Genomic DNA, 22,205 nt, shown 5'->3' on the forward strand with positions numbered 1-22,205 from the left:
CATCGAGAAGAACTTATTGGGGTTCGGATCCAGGCGAGCGAGCTGCGGGGCTGCGCCGCCCTCACGCCTCCTCCCTCGATTCGATGAGCTCGAGCTCCGCCATGGTGCCCGGGATCTTCGGCCGGCTCCTCCCTCATTCCTCGTATGAACTCAAGCCGAGCATTAGAATCCGAGACGAAGTAGTACGTTCCAATACTTGAGTTCAGCGCAGGGCAGCGTTTTGGTTTTGGCTATTTATCCTGATCGATGACGAATCATTTTTGTGCATCTGGCATTTTACGGTACTGGATGGAAAAGGCTACTATCCACATGAATTTGTATGTTCTTGCTCTATCAGAATACCTAACTAACCAACTTACTCGAAAAAAAAAAACCTAATAACCAACTACAGGAGAACAAGTTTAACCATGGAAGTATTCACCTGCAGAGATTGACGTTCCCTGTTCCCCAAATATCTCAGCATACGCTAACTTTCCATTGGAAAGGGTCTAAGAAATTCTGTGCTCTCGTGACTTGACTACGCATCACCAAATTCAGTCGCAATCCGTACAAGTACAGGTCATGGTCTCATGGAAGATACTTTTGGCTTTGTGAGATCTGGAATGGTAAAAGAAGTAAAAATCGGATCTGTATATTTCACTTGTGGTTATGCATAAACCAAGCCAAATCAAGATCGGTCTTGTACGTATATTCTTGGCGACACTAGTAGAAATGTGCATATCAATGATGATTACCTAGTGACATTTAGAATTTTCGTCACAAAACATGCTTTATCAGTGACGAAGTTTAGGAATTCGTCATAGTTCTTCAGTGACGGAGACCAACGCACAAAAGATTATGACGAAAGCACCATCAGCGTAAATGATATACGCCATATAGGTCGAGAATCTGTGACCAAGGGCCCACGTCATTCATATGCGACACAAGCCTGCCAAGAACACTACTCAATAATTCACAAAGGAACAAGTGTACATACTAATCCTACTGCGTAGGGTGGTCCCAGTAAGAAAAAATATCATACCATGGAGTAGACAGATCAGTTACCCTCCGATCAACAAAATCCAGAGGCATTAATTCCTAGTGTTCCATTTTGTTTGAGTTTCAAGGTAAATGAAAAGAAGTCTACATCTCATGTCAATTCATGGACATGGACCATTTCTTTTTATCTGGCATTGTTGCGAGGTGATGTACCCCGGTGATTTCCATTAAAAAAATATTGACATGGACTTTTTCACGTAGGGGTAGGTATGAATTTCATTATGTGGACACCACTATAATAACCATTTGTAGTAACTCCGTTATTTTTCAAGCCCAGATCAAAAGTAACTCGCTCCTACAAAGGGAGCAGAGCTACTATAGTAGTAGCAGTTGATTTGCTCCTGAAAATATATTTTAAGAGAGGGTGATGACATCACCCGCTCCTGAATATAACCACCATTTTTAGAAATGCATTTTTACGGGCAGGCCTATGGAAATAGCCACTATTTCTATAGCCGGGTGATAGCGTCACCTACCCCTATAAATGGTCTCACACAATAAAATTATATTTTTTTCATACAATCTTGGATGAAGACAAACTTTATACAAAATTGTAGAGCTTGACGAGATCTAAAATTTTGCAGTTGATAACTTTTTCAGTGTGACCGATTAAACCGACGGCTGCGACCGGTTCAACCGGTGCTTTGTGCAGTTTTGGCACAACAGCTATGTGCTGCCCTCTAGCCTATATAAGTGCTAATTTGAGGTTGTTGAAGTCCAGAGAAGCTACACGCATATTGAAGAATGTCTCCAAGCCATCAAAGTGCCAAGTCCTCACATCCTTAGTCCTTGGCATATCCTTGAGAGTGTGGGTGCTAGAATAACTTTAGAGAGAGTAAGAGAGAGCAAGGTGCTAAGCCTTGTGCGTGGTTCTTGAGTGAATCCCAGGATTGTATCTCGGTGTGCCGGCCCCTTGGAGTTTTGGACTTGCCGGTAAGTCTTCGACCCACCGCTTTGGTGTGGAGCGGCGTTGACCATTTTGTACGGGGGCCATGGAGACCCCATCCTTTGTGGAGAAAGTTCCTTAGTGGAAAGCGGAATCAAAGTAACCGGAAACTTGGCGTGAGCTTTGGTGGCCTACCATTTGTGACAAGTCAAGGGGTCCCCCGAAGAGACTTAGTGGATGAGAAGCAATACTCTTGATTGAGTGCTTCAACAACGTGGACTAGGGATGACTTAGTGCCTACGATACCGCTGGATACATCCTTGTGTCAAAGAGATTGCTTCCCCCTCATCCCCTCTTTTATGTTTTCGCATTTCATACTTGCAACTTGTGTGCCTTTACTTTCTTAGAGTAGCATTAAGCTAGGATTGGCTATATGTTGCAAAACTTGTTTTGGGATGAGGATATCACACTAGTTGAACCATAGTTGCACATCTAGATAGCATGTTTTAGTTTATGTTTTGTGCAAACTAGGTTGAGTCATAGGTTAAGATTTTAAGTTAGCCTAATTCACATCCTTCTCCTTTTAGACTATGAGCACCGATTCCTTTCAATGACTTATTGCAAGTGGCCAAGGATGACGTAAGGGTAGGGGTGGTAAAGAACCTTGAAATTTAACTTAGATAATTCAAGGATGGGCCCTAAAAGGGTCGAGTTCTAATCCTATATAATTTTGAGCTAAAAATGTATAAGCGCCAAGTTGAATTGTGAAGAGCCCGCTAGGATCACGACCCATTACCCACCCTACGTAAGGGTAATACACCCACACCTTCCAAAATTGGAAACTTTGCAGTTTTTGAATTTGCAAATGGATGCTTGGTCAAAGCGTACAAGAAGGCATGAATTATGAGAATATCAAAACTCCTAATTCTTATTTGGTACCAGAAAATGTTAACTATCGGTTAAATCTCCTAAAAATATACAGGAGGGGCGGGGGTGGACCTGGATTCAAAAGCGTGAATAGCTGTTGTGTATATACATTCATTTACCATACCTCTAGTTTGTGCTCATTAGTTCAATATTACCTTATGATGGATGTGTGTAGATGTTGTGAATGCACGTGGTCACAAGTTTTTGTTTTAAATGCACGTCACGGAGTGCCTTCTAGGCCCATAAACTTTAAAATTGCGCATTCAAGTTCTTACACCAGTCAAATGTGTTATCTAGCTCCAAAGTTCATAAAATTCAGAGAATTTTCTTACACCAGTCAAAGGTGTTATAGGTCTCAAGGATCCAAATCAAGTCATCCTATTCATAGTAAAATTCAGAGAATTTTCGTAGAGCATCCAAATGGCAAGGATATCCTTGTATCTGTTGGGACGAGTGGGCGTGCGTGTAGGCCTCGTCTATAGTGTGTGTAGGAAAGGGGACAAAACATATTCCTTGTCATACTAATGACTCCATCTTCACAGATCACTCCATGGATTAGCTAAGATGCATGTATCCCTCGACTGTGGGAAGATGCGACTATGATCATGTTGCAAAGTTTTGGAGGCTACTCCTTGTCACGTGTAAACGCCACGGAGCTCAACCGCGCCTATAAAACAAGCACAATCCCTTGGCCTGTGAAGTAGATAGCCTCGCAAGTTAAGGCCAAGGGAAAAAAAATCGCCAGCCGTGTGCCCGTGTACCAGGATCGAGCCAGCACCATGGTGCATCAGGCTCAGGGGCAGATGGTGCAGGAGGTGGCCGCCGGCAGCCTCCCCGCGCCGCCGAGCCGGTACGTGCTGAGGGAGGAGGACCGGCCTACCGGCGGCGTCGCGGCGCCCGTGCTGGCCTTCCCCACCGTGGACCTGCAGCGCCTGGCCGAGCCCGGCGACGTCGAGGAGGCCGCCAAGCTCCGGTCGGCGCTCGAGTCCTGGGGCCTCTTCGCGGTACGCATGTTTGCCACTGTCACGTTCCTTCAGACTAGGCTTTCTACTATGTGGCAGTTCGCCATGGATAGTATTGGACAACCTTTCATTAACTGCTAGGTGACCGGCCACGGCATGCCGGAGTCGCTCCTCGCCGGCGTCCGCGACGCCGGTTTGGAGTTCTTCCACCTGCCGCCGGAGGAGAAGCTGCGGCACGCCAACCGGACGGACGACGGCGAGTTCCAGCCGGAGGGGTACGGCATCGACCGCGTGGACACCGACGAGCAGGTCCTCGACTGGTGCGATCGGCTGTACCTCGCCGTGCAGCCGGAGGAGCGGCGGCAGGCGCGGTTCTGGCCCGCGCGCCCGCCGTCGCTCGCGGGGCTCCTGAACGAGTATGCCCAGGGCAGCGAGCGGGTGGCCCGGCGCGTGCTCGCGGCCATGGCGGCGGCGCTGGGCCTCGGCGAGGACTTCTTCCTCCGCCGCGTCGGCGACAAGCCCCCCGCGGACGCGCGCTTCACCTACTACCCGCCGTGCCCGCGGCCGGAGCTCGTGCACGGGCTCAAGCCCCACACGGACAACTCCGTGGTCACCGTGCTCCTCCTCGACCCCGACGTCGGCGGGCTCCAGGTGCTCAAGGACGGGCGGTGGGTGGACGTGCCCGTGCCCGGCCGCGGCGAGCTGCTCGTCGTGGTGGGGGAGGAGATGGAGATCCTGAGCAACGCGGCGTTACGGGCGCCGACGCACCGCGTGGTGGCGAGCGCCGGCGGGGAGAGGATGACGCTGGCGCTGTTCTTCCAGCCGGAGCCGCACAGGGACCTGGTGCCCGCCGAGGAGCTGGTCGGGGAGGGCCGGCCGGCGCGGTACAAGAAGCTCGGGGCCAAGGCCTTCGGCGACGGGTTCTGGGACGCGTTCGCGCGCGGCGAGCGCACCATCGACTTCCTCAAGGTCAAGATCGAGCAGGAGCAGCAGGAACTGACGGCGGCCTAATCCCCAGCTCTAGCTCCTTGGTCGAGCCCGTGTCAGTGTCACCTGTCCGCTGTCGTGAGCACCGTATCCACGTTGTACACTTCCCGTGTGTCAGTGTCAGTGTCGGTGTCGATCAGTACACGATAGTAGGTTGTTCACGGAATAATCTGTGTCAGTGTCAGTGATGGAATAAAGCCAGTGTTCATGAGCAAGTTTCAAGTCTTCAAGCAGAATTGGTGTGCGGGCTCCCCTAGCCGCCGAACGTGCCGCGCGGCGAGCTCTGGCGACGGCAACGTGGCGTCGTGATCGACATGGACGAATACTGCCGCCGCCTTGGACCGCTAGGTGCCTAGTAGGTCGATAGCCGGCGGCGGCTGCAATCGATCGGAATCCTGTGGAGCGGGAACAGGACGCCGATGCGCCGCCGCGCATGACGCACGGAGACTCGCCGTGCACAGCCCAGCCCCGCCGCCCGCCCTTCTCTGGTGGTCCAGCTCCGGCGACCGTATCTGATCAGGCCGACGCCGGACGGCAACCGCACGCGCGACGTGGCTGTTGGCGCAGCCCGCACGTAGGACTAGAGATCGGACTTGGACGGCGACTCGATCTGTCCCACGCGAACACGGCCATGCCCCGTCGCAATAATTATTCAGAGCCACTCGGCTAGCCGCTCGCAGGTCGGAAAACAAGCACGCATGGGAAGAGCAGGGGAGGAACCTCGGCCGGTGCCGCTTCTGCCGGTGCAGGAGCTCGCCGGCCGCCAGCAGGGCGCCGGCGACGACGTGCCGGCCCGGTACGTCGCGCGCGCAGCAAACGACCCCGAGGCCGCGGCTGCGGCCGCGCCGGTCCCCATCATCGACATCGGCCGCCTGTGCCAGCAGCCGGGCAGCGAGAGCGCCGCCTGTGCCAACACTGTTGATGTTGCAAAACTTTTTTCAGATGTCCAAAAGTATTCAGATTTCAGACTTTAGCCGTGCCATAGTCGCCTTTCTATGCAGGGACGTGCTGCACGAGTTCACCGCAGAATGCACGAGACTGAAGAATCGCCTCCTCCCGGAAATGGCGAAGCTGCTGGAGCTTGACGACTACTACTTCGGTGACCAGTTCGGTGACAAGGCTGACACCTACGCAAGATTCAGCTGCTACCCTCCGTGCCCGAGGCCGGATCTCGTGTTCGGCCTCAAGCCTTACTCCGACGGCAGCTTCCTGACGCTTCTCATGGTAGATCGCAGCGTTGGTGGACTTCAGGGTCTCAGAGACGGAGTCTGGTACGGTGTGCCGACCAAACCTCACACCCTGCTCATCAACCTAGGAGACCAAATGGAGGTGAAGAGCTATCAGTAGAAAAATGCAAGTTCAGAATCATCTTTTCATCATTGGAAAGGAGAAACTAAATAGCATGGTTTTATAATGTTTATAATGAGTACAAGATAGAAACTTTTTTATGATGTCCTTGTTTACTTGAACTATGCATTCTTTTTGCACACAGATAATGGACAATTGTTGAACTGTGCTTCTTCTTTTTTTGTGCACAGATAATGAGCAATGGGATCTTCAGGAGCCCAGTGCATAGGGTTGTGACGAATGCAGAGAAGGAGCGGCTGTCAGTGGCTCTGTTTTATTCTATAGATCCTGAAAGAGAAATCCAGCCCGCGGGTAAACTGATAGATGAGAACCATCCAGCACTTTACAAGAAGGTGAAAATCAAAGAATATATTGCAGGGCTCTATGAACACTTCTCTCAAGGAAAGATGGTTATCGAGACTGCAAAGATATAGATATAGTATATCTATGTGGTAATAAAAGTAAATAAGGTCTTGAGTGGAAACTTGCAATACGTCAAGTGGTGTTGAATAACTTTTTTGTTAGAAAGTAAGGTGTGTTTAAGCCGTTGTGGCTGGCTTGCCTCATCGTTATTTGTTCTTTGTAAAAGATAGAAGTGAAGCGCGTGAGAATTAGACAGAACATGACAGCATGACAGCATGGGTATACTTCATTGCATATACAACCACCGATAAGATATTACTTGGCATCATTGGACCGTTCGGTAAGTATGAAGAAGGCAATGCCTACTGACACTATGAAATGCTATCATCGTCACCAGACGATCCGGGGCCTGCCATTGTTGACGTAAAACGAACATAATCCTTCTTTATCTTGTTCAGTACCACAACAACATCGCTCATTGTCATCCTTTGCTCAGGTAGGTCACTCGAGCATAGTAAACCCAACTCAAACATCGGCACAAGGAAGTTGTCCATGCGGCTTGTAGGATGATCTTGCAGTAAATGTTCATCCACAACATCGCTAAGCCTTCTTGGAAACGCTTGCTTGACCCACAACCTGAGGCTTAGTTGTCCGACAAACATTGAATCCGTTGGCTTCTTTCCAGTGAGTATTTCAAGAAGCATGATCCCGAAGCTGAAGACATCACTCTTTCTTGATGCTTTCCCGTTGGATCCGTACTCTGGTAGAAGATATTTTTAAACACAGGGAGACTGATTATTTAACAATACCAATAAAATGTCTTAACAAGATGAAACAAGAGTAGTATGATTCTAGGTACCTGGAGCCATGTACCCTATTGTTCCTGGCATGCTAGCAGAAATTACAGAGCTGTCATAACCAAATAGTAGCTTCGCAATGCCAAAGTCCGCCACATGCGCGGTCATGTCTTCGTCAAATAGAACATTGCTTGGCTTTAAGTCACAGTGCAGGACTACCTCGCAGTGTTGGTGGTGCAGATACTCCATTGCTCTTGACACGTCCAACAGAATGTCCAACCTCTTCAAGAACCCCAAACACTGCCTACTTTCAGTGTGTAAGTGCGTTTCCAGGCTACCGTTAGGCATGTACTGGAGAATCAGTGCTTTGAAGTCCATGTTTGAACAGGTGTTTAGTATCCTTATCAAATTCCGATGACGAGCCATGCACAGCACACGGCACTCTGCTTCAAAGCTTCTAATAGCCTGCTCCAGCTGCATGTTCAGAACTTTTACCGCAACCACCAATCCATCACTTAGTTGTCCCTTGTAAACTTTCCCAAAGCTTCCAGCACCCAGCAGGTTGGTTTCATTGAAATTTTCAGTGGCCCGAACAATCTCATGAAACGAGACTAACCTATGGGTGTTCATGTCGACCATTCCAGTAGAAACCACCCTCTCTTGCTTCAGTTTCTTCTTGATGATCATGTATAGGCAGGTAACTACAGATCCAACTAATATGATGCCAGCAATGATCGAGAATATTAGGATTCTTCTGTTACTAGTTGAGTGATACTGATGATTGCTTGGGCATGGCATAAATCCTAAACGGGAGACACCACACAGAGCAGAGTTCCCCATCAAAGATTGAAGTGTAATGTTTGCGAAGAGACCTCCTTCTGGTACCTGACCATGTAGTTTGTTGAAGGACAGGTTCAAGCTGGTGAGATCTGTAAATTTGGCCAAGTACCCTGGGATTGTACCGGATAGATCATTGTAGGAAAGGTCCAACGATTTCAAGCTCCTGAGGTTGCCATAAGACTCTGGAACTGAACCGTTGAATGAGTTGTGTGATAGGTTTAGGTAGGTTAATGTTTGCAGTTGTCCAAAACCTGGAAGTCCACCAGCAAAAGTGTTGCTAGAGAGATCTATGCTTAAAATTTGTGGCAAGGAACCTATTTGAACTGGAAATGCACCATCCAATGAATTTTGATGCAGGGCAAGTTTCGTGAGACTAACAAGGTGGAATAAGCTTGCTGGTATAGTTGACGATAACCGGTTCTGAGATAGATCAAGGTACAACAGCTTGGAGAGGTTGCCGAGTTTATCTGGTATAGAGCCGGTGAGCTGATTGTCAAAGAGTACTAATTGTTCCAGGTTTCCTAGCACACCAAGCTGTGCTGGGATGGGGCCGAACAAGCGGTTGCCGTAAAGGTAAATCACAACGAGCTTGTCCATCATCATGATCGATCTTGGAATTGTGCTGCTCAGCTGGTTTTCTGAAAAGTCTATCATATTGAGGCTGCTTAAATTTGACATGGTAGCGGGAAGTTCGCCGGTTAAATTATTTCTGTCAGCAAAGAAAAAATTCAGTTGACTAGAGAGGTTTCCGATACTGTCAGGGATTCTCCCAGTGAAACGATTCAACCCAACATCAAGTTGGTAGAGTTGTCTACAATTTGAAAGACTGGCCAGGAAGTTTAGATTCCCATCAAGGTAGTTCCCATAAAGAATGACAGATACAAGACTCCCTGTGCTACCAAGTGTCGTTGGCACAGAACCGGTCAAAAGATTTGCGTCCAACAGTATATACGATAACCCAGACAAGTTACTAGCAAAAGATGGAAATGGCCCAGTCAGCTGATTATGTGCCAGAGACAATACCATGAGTTGACTTAGTTGTCCGAGTTCATGTGGAATCCCTCCGGTTAGATTGCCAAATGACAGGTCTAGAATGGCGAGATTGGTTATATTGCTGAGAGCAGCTGGGACTGGGCCATCAAGTTTATTGTCACCCAACTCTATCTCTGTGAGCTCCGGCAGCTTGGCCAGCCATGTAGGCACTGGGCCTTCAAAGGAGTTTGTTGACAGAGAAAGTACTTGGAGGTATCGGCATTCAGAGAGACCCTGTGGAATCCTACCTGTGAAACTGTTGAACTGGAGGGAGATGACTTGAAGCATGGGTAGGCTAAAGCTTTTGTTGCCAGGAATAGGTCCGTTCAGATTGTAGTTGCCCCCAAGATACAGCAGTTGAAGTGTGGACATATTGAAGATGGATGGAGGCACCACACCGGACAGTTTGTTGGCCTGCAAGCCGAGAGCCTGGAGCATCGGCAGGGAGCCAATACCGTGTGGTATCATCCCTGACAAGCTGTTGTTGTCAAGGTTGAGGTAGCTTAGCCACGGCGTGTTGTTAAACAGACCTTCCGGTATCGAGCCATTCAGGGAATTCTTCTGAAAGTTCATGTACCTAAGGTTGTGCAGGCCCTGAAACTCCTCAGGGATTGTTCCTGAGATGCTGTTGTTGTACAGCACGAGGACTTGGAGGCTCGTGAGGTTCCCCATGGTGGCAGGGAGGGTGCCCGATAGAGCGTTGTCGCCAAGATCTAGATACCTAAGCTGGTGTAGCCTCCCAAGCTCGGATGGGATGGAGCCTGTAAGGCCCGTGTTGGTTAGGTTGAGGACGGTCAGGGAAGAGAGGTTACCGAGCTGAGGAGTGACCTCGCCTTGGAGAGGTATGCCTGGTAGCTCCAGGGCGACGACGCGTAGCCGGTGGCGGCGGCTGCAGGAGACCCCAAGCCACTGGCAGAACGAGGTCTCGGTTGTCCAGTTGCTGCCGAGGATGCCGAGTGGATCTGAGAGCTGGGCCTTGAAAGCAACTAGCGCGGAGAGATCGGCGGCGCTGCCATTGCCATTTCCGAAGGAACTAGAAGCAGCAACAGTAGACGCCAGCAGCAGCTGGAGTATTGGGAGTGTTGTGACGATGATCATGGGGATGCATGGGATTGGGAGGAGCGCCATTGCTGGATTCTAGCTAGTGATACAACAAGAGCAACGCATGACCGTACCACATATATAGATGTACAAGTGTGAATTCATCAATCATCATTACCACTCGCAATGCAAATTAAAGTGGAAAATAAACAAGATGCTGGCCACTGTATTGCACGGAAATTGTCATTCGCTGGAGCAGGAAGTACTTGACTTTGACTTTTATTTTCTGTTCATATGCTATTCAGCCAGGTCCAGTTAAAGCCACGTCGGGGGAAAAAAATAACACAACTATAACTCCCTACTCCCATGTTAAGGAGTATATAGCTATCAAGCTGAGTTGTACAGGATCTTTTTTTTACTCGAATGGATGTTGACATGTTGTCATTACTTCTGACGATTTCTCCAACATGAAAATGAGTGGTGAGTAAATTCCGAAAAAGAAGACTTGAATCGGTCTTGAGTTTTCAATTTTTCTTTCTAGGACAGAAACGCGTCGCATGAAATTCCTTGAACTTTTAATCAACTGATGACTGATGTGACGCGTAAGAAAAGAAAAGAAAAAAGCAACCTCACGGTCCTTGCCTGAAGACTTCTTCCGATGACGATGCCCATTTGACGTCTTCCTACAATCCTGAAGCAAACTTGCCAACTCTTCCTCGTCAAGCCCTACTTCTTATGCCGATAAACTTCATTGTTCTCTAGCAACTGATCTTCCGACCAGTACTCTTTGCTTTTTAGCTTGAATTTCCATCCTCCGGTCACGCATAGGGTTGGGTATCAAAAACTCATAGTTTGTTAGCTCGCTCGTTTCATAGTCTTCTTAGTTTAGTATAGAGATCTTTTCGCGTGCCCCTTCCATACTGACCAGCTGACTTGTCATGTTGGCAATATATTAGCTTAGCATGCGGAGGGTAGCAAAATGTAGAAATCAAAATAAGAATAGTAATTGAATTAAATATCATCTGTAAGGATAGCAAATAGTTAAATAACCTTATGATTATGGTAGAGCTAGCAGCAGCCATCATCGCGGTCCGGGACTTACGCACGGATGCGGTACCAACTCCAACAAACAGAGGCAGATGGCTACGCAGGTCTGCCGTATTCTTGGTAGATAGGGGCATCAGACCCACATGGCCGATAGCGCCGCGGCTTGGATAGTTGGACGCCGCAATAGAGCAGTGGAGTGAAGATCTTGTGGTTGGGTAGAGCTTGAGCTAACGGCACTTAGCGCTTCGACTGGAACGGAACCTGGAGCAAACTGCGACGACAGCCGGATCTTGATCATTCTGGGCGAACTGCGGTGGTGCTGGAGATGACCCCCCTCCCCTGATTTACATTCGTATTACACAAATTAAAAACTAGAACGCTTTACACAAATTTACATTCGTATTTTTTACAAATAAACCTCTAATTTGGATCGTGATCCAAAATCCATAGTCAAATACAATTATTTAATCTAATATTTATAAAATAATTTTTAATTTGTACCGTGATTATTAATTGAGAAGACTGTGCGCAATGCGGGAGTACTCCACCACCACCGAGCAGTCTTTCCGCTCTGCCCCCGCGTCGCCCCGAGGGCGACACGGGCGGCGCCTCCCTTCTGCCCACCACCGGATCTCGTCTCCTCCACCGTTTGGTCAGGCCCGTGCCCAGGGGGCGTGCGGCTGCACAGGGCCCCTATTTTTTTGGGACCCCAGAGTTTATAGCAGCCCATTAACGCCTTGCATCCTTCCTACTTGACCGGTCATAATGCAAATGGTGAAACGGACGCATGCCACGCCCTTGCCCTGCACAAAACAAAAAGGCCCGTAACACTGAGGAGTCCTGACGCCCGCCGCCTGCCAGTTTAGTTGCCGTGCCGTCTTCCATCAGTTCTTGTTTTTGTTTTTCACGAGTTCACGACACCAAAGGCCGAGCTGTCGAGGCAGATGCCAGACAGCAGGGCAGGCAACACCGTGTCACCGCCGAGACCATGATCGCGAGTTCGCGACGGCGACGCGGTGCAGCAGCCGGCCGGCGGCCCCAGGGCAGGCGGAGAATTCGGCCCCAGAGAAGGCGGAGAATTCAGCAACGATAGGTCGGCAATTTCAACTCTTCACGCAATTGACTGGCTTAAGGAGAAGGTAAATAGATATTTCTTTTAATTCCCCAACTATATTGATATACATATATACTTATATCCTTTGAGTCTTTAATGGATTAATTATAATTTTGTTCTTTCATCTTTTATGTTAGAAAACGATCGATTGAAGCCATATTTTTTGCAAATCGATCTAGAAAATATGATTCTGGCAGCCAAAAACATAAGAATGGTTAGTCTAATAGGCATCACTTCAGAATTTCGCACAGGGCCTCGATTTATGCCGGCACGGCCCTGCGTTTGGTCCCCCTCCCTTCATCATGCCGGAGGCTGGAGGGAGTGGGGATCTATCTCTTCTAATAGTTTTTGATAGATCATGTTTAAATTAGGGTTAGGGTTTCTCCATGCCGCGTTTCGTAGTATGAGAGATTTGTTTCTTCCTTCTCCTCTCCGGCAACAGTGAAGAGATAGAGTGGCTTGGGTCTCTCCATGGCGGCTCCGATGAAGGAGGTGGCGGCATCTACAGTGTCGGCAACTTGCTTGGAGCGACGACATGGAGAATTAGGTTTCCGGATGGCGTCATCGAGGCGGGAATGGTGCCGTCATCGTGGAATAATTTTCTCCGGCCACTTCTCCATTTTGCCGTGGTTAGATCCAACCACGGTGAAGGGCTTGTGAGAATAAGTCTGTCCTCCAAGCTGATGTCAATTGGTTTTGGATCGGATAGATTGGGATCAGTCTCTCCTCTTCATCGGTGGCAGAAAGAGGAAGAAGAAAGACGTAAGAAGGAAGAAGAAAATTGTGCTCGTTCCAACCTACAGGGATGTTGGTCGCCGTTCTTTGGGCGCTTGTTCTCAGCCAGTTTGCTGAGCGTATCCCTGTGTGGTCTTCTATTTGATTTTTTACACAGGTTTGGGATTGAATTTTGGAGCTGCTTAGTGTGTGAGTACTTTGAGAGTGTTGTGTGTATCTTGATGATGTACTCAGCTTTGATATAATACAATTCTTCCTTTGATCTAAAAAAATTGAGAAGACTGTGCGAGAATATCAGATCCCAAATATTACGGATAGACTTCTAGTTTGGATCGCAATTATTAATTGCGTTCCAAAGAAGGGGGCGTTTTGCAAATATTATTCGCCAAGAAGGAGGAGCCGACGCGCCCGCGCTACCTCCGGCCGGCGATGTGCACTCGCGCCGCCGGAATGGTGACGTTCCAGCCTGCAGATATCACCTGTCTAGCCGCTGCCTCCGGCTCCCTTTGCGCTCCTCCCACGCTCCTAGCTCCTCCGGCGATTCGGCGGAGCCCGCGCCTCAGGGCACCTGGGGCTGAACGGTGGGGGGCTACGCTTGCGAGGCGGTACCCCGAAGGCGTTCGGAAGAGCCCGGTCCGGCGTTTCGTATGCCGCCGCAGCCCGCAGCCTCATCTCGGCCTCTCGACTTCCCGGCGACGGCGCCGGGATCCCTTCGCCGCGGCGGTGGCGTAACCGAAATTCCGGTGATTGAACCCAAATCCAGTAATCACTCCGCCAAGAGGCGCACTGATCGTTGGTCCGGAAAAGTAGCAGCCTTGCAAGCTTGTCGCGCGGGGCATCGCTTTCCGTCGCCCCTGCCGCTGGCCGCCAGACAGTTTACGCTGGCTGCCTGCCTCCACAACTTCCGACAGCCGCACAGATCGCCTCCGCTCGTGTCTGATTTCGGTTAACCCTACTCCTATTCCCCTTTTGTGTGCGTCGTTGATGCAGATAAGGTGCTTGCCCAGAAGCAGATGCGTGCCTTGTGTGGGGAGCACCATTGCAGCAAGCAACGAATCAACCACTGACCGGCAGGTTAGCTCTCATCTCTTTGTTTCATTCCGTTGTCTCAATTGGTATGTTAAATCAGTCTGATTTGTTTAGATTTTGCCGTTGGATCTGTACAAGATGCTCCAAATTTCTGGGTTCTGGAAATTTCGAGATTTTATAGTCAGATAATATTGGTTGTTAAGGACATCGCTGTCCAATTTGATCAAATCGCTCCAAGTTCGCATCATTTTCTTATTGAATTACCTTTTTTCAAAGGAGAATCGAAGCACCTCTCTCGTGCATATTTGCAGCAGACAAATAAAGAAACTAAAATTTTCGCCATTTAATGAACAATTGGACTGAAAACCTTTTATCAAAGGGAGAGAAAAAAATGAAGTGGTACCTCTCTTTTCTTAGTCATTTTGATAGGAGTGCAATAAGCTTAATCCTCAGGACGCTATTCCTCAGAGAAATATCATAATTTTCTCATCATGCTTATTCTCAGCTGACTAAATGAGAAACTAAAGAAACGTGTATTCTTGTAGTGTCATCCTTTTTCCAGTTCTGATGGAACTAGTTGGCTTAGTACACAATTGTTAAAGCTGGAACTTCCTGTTGACTAGAGATATTTCTCAAGTTGTGATCCAGATGAATTAACAGACAATATTTTATTTATCCTATTTTATAGATCAGATAGTGACTGTGATGCCTATATGTGGTTGGTGGCTGGTCTATTCTTGACTATATGAAGCTCATGTATTTTATTAACAAAACAACTCTTCACTAGAACTGTGCCAATTTGCCAAGTGAAGGTAGACACCTTAAGCCCCTTGTGAGCTAGTGAAGTCTAGCAATAAAATCAAGGAAAACATTCCACGAGAGTAATAATGGCTGATGAATCATGGAGGATACCTATGCTAGTGCAAGAACTGGCAGCCAAGGTGCAGCTGCCACCAAGCAGGTATGTGCAGCCGGAGCAGTATCATCCTGTCAGCCTAGTGGTTGCTGCTGAGAAGCCGGAGCCCATCCCTGTTATTGACCTTAGCCGGCTTTTGGCTGCTGATAGTGCTGATGATGAGGGAAGCAAGCTCCGGTTTGCCTTGCAGAGCTGGGGGCTCTTCCTGGTGATCCTTTCAGCTCTTGTTCTTGTTTTTCTTGCATGCTGCTAGTTTTATTGCGCCTTTTGACATGCAAGAGATGATGTGTATGTTAGTTTGTATATTCAGGTCGATAACCATGAAATAGAAACTTCTTTGATGGATGATTTGATCAACGCATCAAGAGAGTTTTTCCATCTGCCAGTCGAAGAGAAACAGAAGTGCAGTAACTTGATAGGCGGCATGGGCTCGTGGCGGTTCTTGTAGCTGGCGACGAGCACCTGCACGAGGCCGAGGATGGCGCTCCTGTCGGCCGCCGCCTTGAGGTAGAAGGGCGAGCCGAGGAGGAAGAGCGTGAGCGCGGTGACCATGAGCACGACGGGCACGGAGAAGCCGACAACCCAGCCCCTGGCCTGCTGGATGTAGACGATGACGGTGGCCGCGAACACGATGGAGAGGCCCAGCACCGTGTAGTACCAGTTGAAGAAGGTCTGTAGCGTCCCCCGCCCCGCCGCCCCTGGGGTCGCGACGCACGGAGCAGATGGATTTGGATGGAGGGGTATACATGTCCATACGGGAAAAATACGAGGAGCTGTACCCTGCGGGTGGGCCTCAGGAGTAGGAAGAGGTATCCTGATGGTATATCTCCAATATGATGAATTGTAATAGCATATTTGCAACTCCTGAAAGTTGTAATGGTATATCTCCAATTAACCCATGGAAATGACCCAGTGGCATCAAAGGATCAAACCCTGGACTGGTTGGACCGACTTCATCTCAGGGTAGAGCCAGAAGATGAGAGGAATCTTGTCCATTGGCCCGAACGTCCCAATTGTTTCAGGTAATGTTGTCTATTTTGTAAGAATAGATTGCATCTACTTGTTTATATCATGAGTATCATACTGTCAGTAATCCAAAATGGTTCGACTGGACTGACCTGAAGCTATTTGCAGGTCTCTTTTACACGAGTACACGTTGAAGTGCAAGAGAATCAAAGATTGTATCCTTCGGGCAATGTCCAAGGCTCTAGGACTTAATGAAGATTACATTGTTGCCCAGTTTAGTAACAAGGCTCCCAGTTTTGCAAGATTCAACTACTACCCACCCTGTCCAAGACCAGACCTTGTCTTTGGTGTCAAGCCTCACTCTGACAGCGGTGTTCTTACCATCCTTCTCATGGACAAAGATGTTGGTGGACTTCAAGTTCTTAGAGATGGTGCCTGGCACAATGTTCCAACTAATCCCCACAGGTTGTTGATTAATATAGGAGACTTCGTAGAGGTACTTGCAATTCCAAATTATCTTCATTTTTATATCTGCCATGATGCATATTCTGGTAATCTGGTTGCTGATCCTCTGATCTGATCCTTACGGACACAGATAATGAGTAATGGGATCTTCAAGAGCCCAGTCCACAGGGCTGTCACAAACGCGGGGAAAGAGAGGATCTCATTGGCTATGTTCCATGGCCTGGATCCTAAGGAGGAGATTGAGCCGGCGACAGCTCTGTTACATGAGAAGCAACCGGCGCGGTACAGGAAAATTAAAGCCAAGGAGTACCTGGCTGGATTCTACGAACATTTTTGTAGAGGAACAAGATTTATCGAGGCTGTGAAGATCTAAGGGTGGTAGCTTAGTTTCTAACGGAGTATCAATGGTGAATGAAGAATGTTTTTTGTCGTGTGATGTACATAATATGGATCACCAGATGAATGTGCTGAAGGTCATCGCTGGGATTTTTATATATGAAGAAATTTCTTATGATTTGGGCCAAGTTTGTTCCATTCGGACCTTTTGTCATCGATTTAGGCCTTTATTCTATTTCATATATGGGCCGAACATTACTCGATAATAGGCCCAATTTTTTTATTAAAAAACACAAAAGGGCGCTTAGCTTGAACGGATATAACATAACACACAGAAATCCTCTCGGGCTCTTCCGTTAATCGGCGGTGGCTCTGTTCAGAAGTTTATCGGCGGTGGCTCGTTGTCTTCAAGGGGCGACTGGGGTCCACCTCCGAAGGTGCGGAGGTGGATGCTAGTCTAGCAGAAGTCGAGAGGTTGGATCAGGCTCGAGGATCCCACAGCGGCGGTCAGTCACCAGCGGAAAGTTTCGGTCCAGGATCGAGGGTGCTCAGGGCACGGCCACGGTCAATAGGTTTTCGGCAATGGCCTCGTCACTGCAGCTTGTTTCAAAGCATTCGTGCGATGGAGCTTCCTCTAATCTGCGGTAGGGATTTGTGGAGTTCTCGATCTGCAAAGGATCTGGGGTTCTAGTTGTAATTTTTATTTTGTTGGGCCCCTTTGTGCAATTTAGATGGAACAGATGTTCTCTGTATCCTTGTAGTTGTATGGTGTACCTGTAGTTGTACCGATCTTTTTACGTCTTACTTAACTCTTAATATAAGTATATTTTTGATAAAAAATTGAAATAACACACAGTAGTACATTACTGTGTCTAACTACTATACGTTATACAAACCACTGCACATGCCCGTGATGTTCTATATTTTTTCAAATATTTATTTATTTATTTTCCACGATCACTCTCCAAGCATATTTGAACCAAAAAATGACCCTATATCTTTAGCGACTCGATAACTCTTTCCCTCTTGGAGAAGTACTCATAGTGAGTCGCCACGAAGTCCCAGAACTTAATCTTCCTGTACCTTGCCGGCTGCTGCTTCTCATCCAACAGCTCAGCTATTGGCTCGATCTCCTTCTCGAGGTCCGCAGAGTAGAACATGGCCAGCGACATTGTAACACCCAAGATCATTGGACCCGGATAATCCGAGTGAGGGCCGGATAATCCAGATGTGTCCTATTACTTGACCCCACATCATTTAAACCACACCCTCTCACTCACCGGTTCACTCTCACTCTCTCCCGTCGATCCTCTCCCTCTCTATCACTCTCCCGAGCTCCCCTCTCCGTAAACCCTAGAAATCCAAGAATCCTCCCTCTTCCCTTGATTTCAAGGTCAAGGAAGCTTCAAATCGGGTGGGGGGCCTTCTTCCCCGCGAGTTCCTTCCTTGGGTGGCTTGGATTCAAGCTCTTGGTGCAAGGAAGAGCTCACCCCAAGGTAAAGAAATTTGCAATGGCTCGATCTCTTGTTCTAGATGGTTTTAGGCGATTCCCTCTTGTCAAAAACATCCACTAGCATCTATGAACTAGAGCCTAAAAGGGTTGTGGATTTGGTGGGCGATTTTCGCCGCGTGCGCGCCGCCGTTCCCCTCAGGTTCGGATTATCCGGCCTAGTACCGGATCATCCGACCCAACACTCTTTTTGTGCACGAAAATCGCTTCAGAAATGCCCAGGTCCGGATCATCCGGCCTAGGACCGGATCATCCGAAACCTTCCGGTGGCAAAAAGTACTGTTTGGCTGGATCATCCGGCGTAGGGTCGGATCATCCGATCAGCACAGACCTTCAGTGCTTGTAAAATGCGTAGAAAATTGTAGAAAAATGGAAAAAATGCAAAATCAGTTTTGTTAGCTTCGTATTTTTATGCTTTATGGAATAGACCATGGATGGTATGGTTTGAGAACTTCTCCTATACAATTTTGTTTATACTAAATAAAGGGCTTTATAGCTTGTTATATGCATTAATAGAGAGTTAGATTCATGCATGCATTTCTCATATCATATGCATACGTGTAGCAGTTGCGGCAGAGGAGGTGGTGTACGAGGTGGTTGCGGAGCCACAGGAGCCGCTGGAGCAGGCCCAGCAGGAGGAGAGGTGTGAGAACCCGGCCCAAGGCCCAGTTCACCCCAGTGCAGAGCAGCAGCCCGAAGGCAAGCCCCGGTGCATAACCCAGTATTTTAAATTTATGAAACATATATATATATATATATATATATATATATATATATATATATATATATATATATATACTATTGTGCATTACGTTTCAGGAATTGTTTGAAATCTTAGTTGCATAATTCCTAGGTTCCCAGAGTCTTACTCTAGAATGTGTAAGTCGAGTAATTTCCTGTTACTCGCGAGATATAGGAATTATTTATATTCTGGCATTTGAGTATTAAAGTTCAATTGGAAGAAAAGGGATGGAAGACCGGACGGGGAATGTGTATATCCGTTTGTGTCGATTGAGAACCGTTCCGTTGTCGGCTGTGCTGATCGGGGATTGAATTGTACTAACCGCATGCCGGGAGTAGGAGGTAGTCGAAACCGGTAAGCCTAGTACTGCCTCACTTCAAAAGTACAGGACCCCATCTCACCTCTTGGGGTAGTCAAGTAGTCGCGGCGAAATGGGATGCATGTATTTACTTTTGGTGGTCTCACGTTGAGCTCGGCTGACCATATGATGGTGGGGCGGTCCTGTAGTTCGAGGCGGGGAGGGGAATGGTTGGTGCGTGTGGTCCGACGGGGTTTATGCGTGTTGTGTTGGTTAGGTCCACATTGCAAGGTTAAATCGGATCGATTCGCCGTATCTCGCGGTCATGAGAGCCTTGATCTCTTGGTCACATCGTAGTAAGGAAATGAAATAATATGAGATAAAATGCGGGCTGATATTATTTAAATTAATGATTGGTTCACCATGATTGTTGTAGATTTGCAAATCATAGAGGATTAGTAGAATGACTACTTTATATTGAAGCTAAAACTTGGAAAATAAGGACTCACTTGTAGATGCTTCTTTTCCACAAAAACTAACTACTAGCCAAAAAGCATTGCATGTCTAGATATGTGGGCTAAGTATACCCAATAGTCGGGTAAGTCTTGCTGAGTATTAGTTGCTCAGGGTTGTTGCCACCAAATGTTTCAGGCCATCCGGACGTCGACTTCTGCCCCTGTTGTATTAAGTTCATCCGCCGGGATGCAGAGGGGTGTGAAGTGGTGGAGCGAGACCCCTAGATTAGGGAGTTGTCGGGTTGCACACTTGCGGGCTGAGTGTGCAGCCTCTCTGTTTTGCGTAGACCGGTCTGCCCGGTGGAGGCACCTGAGTAGTGGCGACCGGTCTGACCGGTTTGGAGTACCGGTCTGACCGGTCCTGAAAAATCAGAACTGTTGAAGGCTAGTGTAGTTGTAGGGTCTCCTCTATTCGAACTTCAGCCACATATGTTGTAAAGTTTGTAAGTTATGCAACTCATGTAAATTATATGTATATTTGAACTCGGTTTGTAAAACTTAATGTTTTATAGTCGTGTTGTGTATGTATTTTTAAGTATTATGTCGTGTTTGTACCATCTGCGCCCACTTTTACGTGGGACTACCGGTGTTGTTTCGATCAGGCCGTGGGTTGAGAAAAGATCGCCAAATTAATCTATTAAGCTAATGCGACTGATGTGTTCAAATAACGGCTATTATACTTAATAGTTCGTCACATACATCCTCTCCTTCTCCTAGTTCGTCACCACCCTGTGCACCGGACCCCTGAAGATCCCGTTCGACATTATCTGCATCTCGATAATCGATCACAGCAGCAACCAACACAAGCAATCAGGATTCAAGAACGATTCCAATCTCAGAGGTTCAGAGATGGCTGCGCGATAGCTACCTCCAAGGAGACGCCGACGTTGACGAGCAAGGCGCGGCGGCCGCGCACCGGCGGGACGCCGTACCAGGTGCCGTCGCGGAGGACCTGCAGGCCGGCGACGTGCTCGTCCATGAGGAGCAGCGTGAGGACGCAGACGTCGGAGTGCGGCCGGATGCCGAGCACGAGGTCGGGCCGCGGGCAGGCGGGGTAGTAGTTGAACCTGGCGTGCGTGGAGCCCTGCTTGTCGCCGAACTGGTTCAGGATGCAGCCGTCGTCGTCGAGCTCCAGCCTCCAGCAGCCTGGCCATCGCCCGGAGGATCCCGTCCTTCACTCGCTTGCAGCTCAGCGTGTACTCGACTCGTGCAGCAGACCCCTGCAAAAACACGTACAGCTCGATGACCAGCGGCTCAGCTAAACCAAGTTTGGTTCAGGAAAACAAGTTGGTTCTGAAATTCAGACACATGCATGTTTGGCATGGCAGGTTATTACCTGAAAGATTCAGGATGGCCGGGCCAGCGGTCGAGGTTTCTCTCGTCTTCAGGCTCAACTCTGAGATGCAGCCGGTCAGACCAGTCGAGGATCTGATCCTGGGTTTTCACGGGGTCGTTCCTGTACCCTTCTAGCTGCCACTGCTTCCCTTCGATCAGGTTGCTGTACGCTTGCTTCTCCTCGAGCGGCTTGTGGAAAAACTCCCGCGACGCGGCGATCAGGGCGTCCATCAAAGAGGCCTCGATCCCATGGTCAGTAACCTGGAGAAAAAAGAAAGAACCAAGTTTTCACGAAATGGAACTGCAAGACAGAAACAGAGCTTGACTTTTACTTGCAAGCGCCTCAAGAAAACGAGTGAAGCTGAAAGGGTCACCAGGAAGAAGCCCCAGCTCCGCAGCGCCGAGCGCAGCTTGGCGGCTTCCTCGCCGGCGCCGTCGTCGGACGCCAGCAGCCGGCGGAGATCGACGGTCGGGACGGGCTCCGGCATCTCCGCCCCGGCTAGATGGTCACTGAGGCGTTCCTGCTCCGGGACAAGGTACCGGCTCGGCGGTTCCTGCACGTTGGCCGCCAGCTCTTGCACTGTGCTCGGCACCCTCCATGGTTCATCAGCCATTGGATTTCTTGGGTGTTTCTTGGCTATGTTCTGTTTGCCTCGTCGATTGTTTCGATCACTTATAGAGTTATAGGACGCCTGCCGCCTCTCTTAAGCCTCAGTCTCGTCATATTGTAGTGTTGATTCTGACCCCACACCTGTTGAATCGATTCGCCTGCACAAATCTCTGTCGGTGCCAGTGCTAATAGCAAGTTGCCGCCGTCGTCCTTGCCAGCATCGCAAGCATCAACAAAGATACCAGACACCAGTAGGCACTAGCACTGACAATATATAGAAAGACAGCAAGGAGAAACAACAAATACTCCTGATTGGAAATGAGTTTTAATAACAGAAAAGGAAACCCAACAAAAGGAAAGAGAAATT

At 48.5% G+C, this 22,205-nt stretch overlaps 4 protein-coding genes and 1 pseudogene across 4 annotated transcripts; 3 read left to right on the top strand and 2 right to left on the bottom strand.

Annotated features, from left to right (window-relative positions):
• Positions 1-3,474: 3,474 nt before the first annotated feature.
• LOC120669027 (probable 2-oxoglutarate-dependent dioxygenase ANS) lies at positions 3,475-5,015 on the top strand. The gene is made up of 2 exons (XM_039948859.1): positions 3,475-3,855; positions 3,955-5,015. Exons 1-2 carry the CDS (start codon positions 3,631-3,633, stop codon positions 4,822-4,824), a joined length of 1,095 nt encoding a protein of 364 aa, XP_039804793.1. The 5' UTR covers positions 3,475-3,630; the 3' UTR covers positions 4,825-5,015.
• A 93-nt stretch (positions 5,016-5,108) lies between these two features.
• LOC120669028 (protein SRG1-like) lies at positions 5,109-6,792 on the top strand. Its single transcript, XM_039948860.1, has 3 exons — positions 5,109-5,596; positions 5,802-6,129; positions 6,339-6,792. Exons 1-3 carry the CDS (start codon positions 5,499-5,501, stop codon positions 6,579-6,581), a joined length of 669 nt encoding a protein of 222 aa, XP_039804794.1. The 5' UTR covers positions 5,109-5,498; the 3' UTR covers positions 6,582-6,792.
• On the bottom strand, positions 6,779-10,405 carry LOC120669025 (receptor kinase-like protein Xa21). The gene is made up of 2 exons (XM_039948858.1): positions 7,370-10,405; positions 6,779-7,270 (listed from the first exon to the last, which is right to left on the bottom strand). The coding sequence occupies exons 1-2, from the start codon at positions 10,305-10,307 to the stop codon at positions 6,882-6,884; spliced, it is 3,327 nt and encodes a 1,108-aa protein (XP_039804792.1). The 5' UTR covers positions 10,308-10,405; the 3' UTR covers positions 6,779-6,881.
• Positions 10,406-14,245: 3,840 nt separating this feature from the next.
• Positions 14,246-17,016, top strand: LOC120669029 (protein SRG1-like). Its single transcript, XM_039948861.1, has 5 exons — positions 14,246-15,269; positions 15,372-15,492; positions 15,948-16,083; positions 16,196-16,523; positions 16,623-17,016. The coding sequence occupies exons 1-5, from the start codon at positions 15,033-15,035 to the stop codon at positions 16,863-16,865; spliced, it is 1,065 nt and encodes a 354-aa protein (XP_039804795.1). The 5' UTR covers positions 14,246-15,032; the 3' UTR covers positions 16,866-17,016.
• A 3,647-nt stretch (positions 17,017-20,663) lies between these two features.
• LOC120670343 lies at positions 20,664-21,872 on the bottom strand (annotated as a pseudogene).
• Positions 21,873-22,205: the final 333 nt, after the last annotated feature.

Source organism: Panicum virgatum, chromosome 4N, assembly GCF_016808335.1.
Source record: "Panicum virgatum strain AP13 chromosome 4N, P.virgatum_v5, whole genome shotgun sequence".
Lineage (NCBI taxonomy): Eukaryota > Viridiplantae > Streptophyta > Magnoliopsida > Poales > Poaceae > Panicum > Panicum virgatum.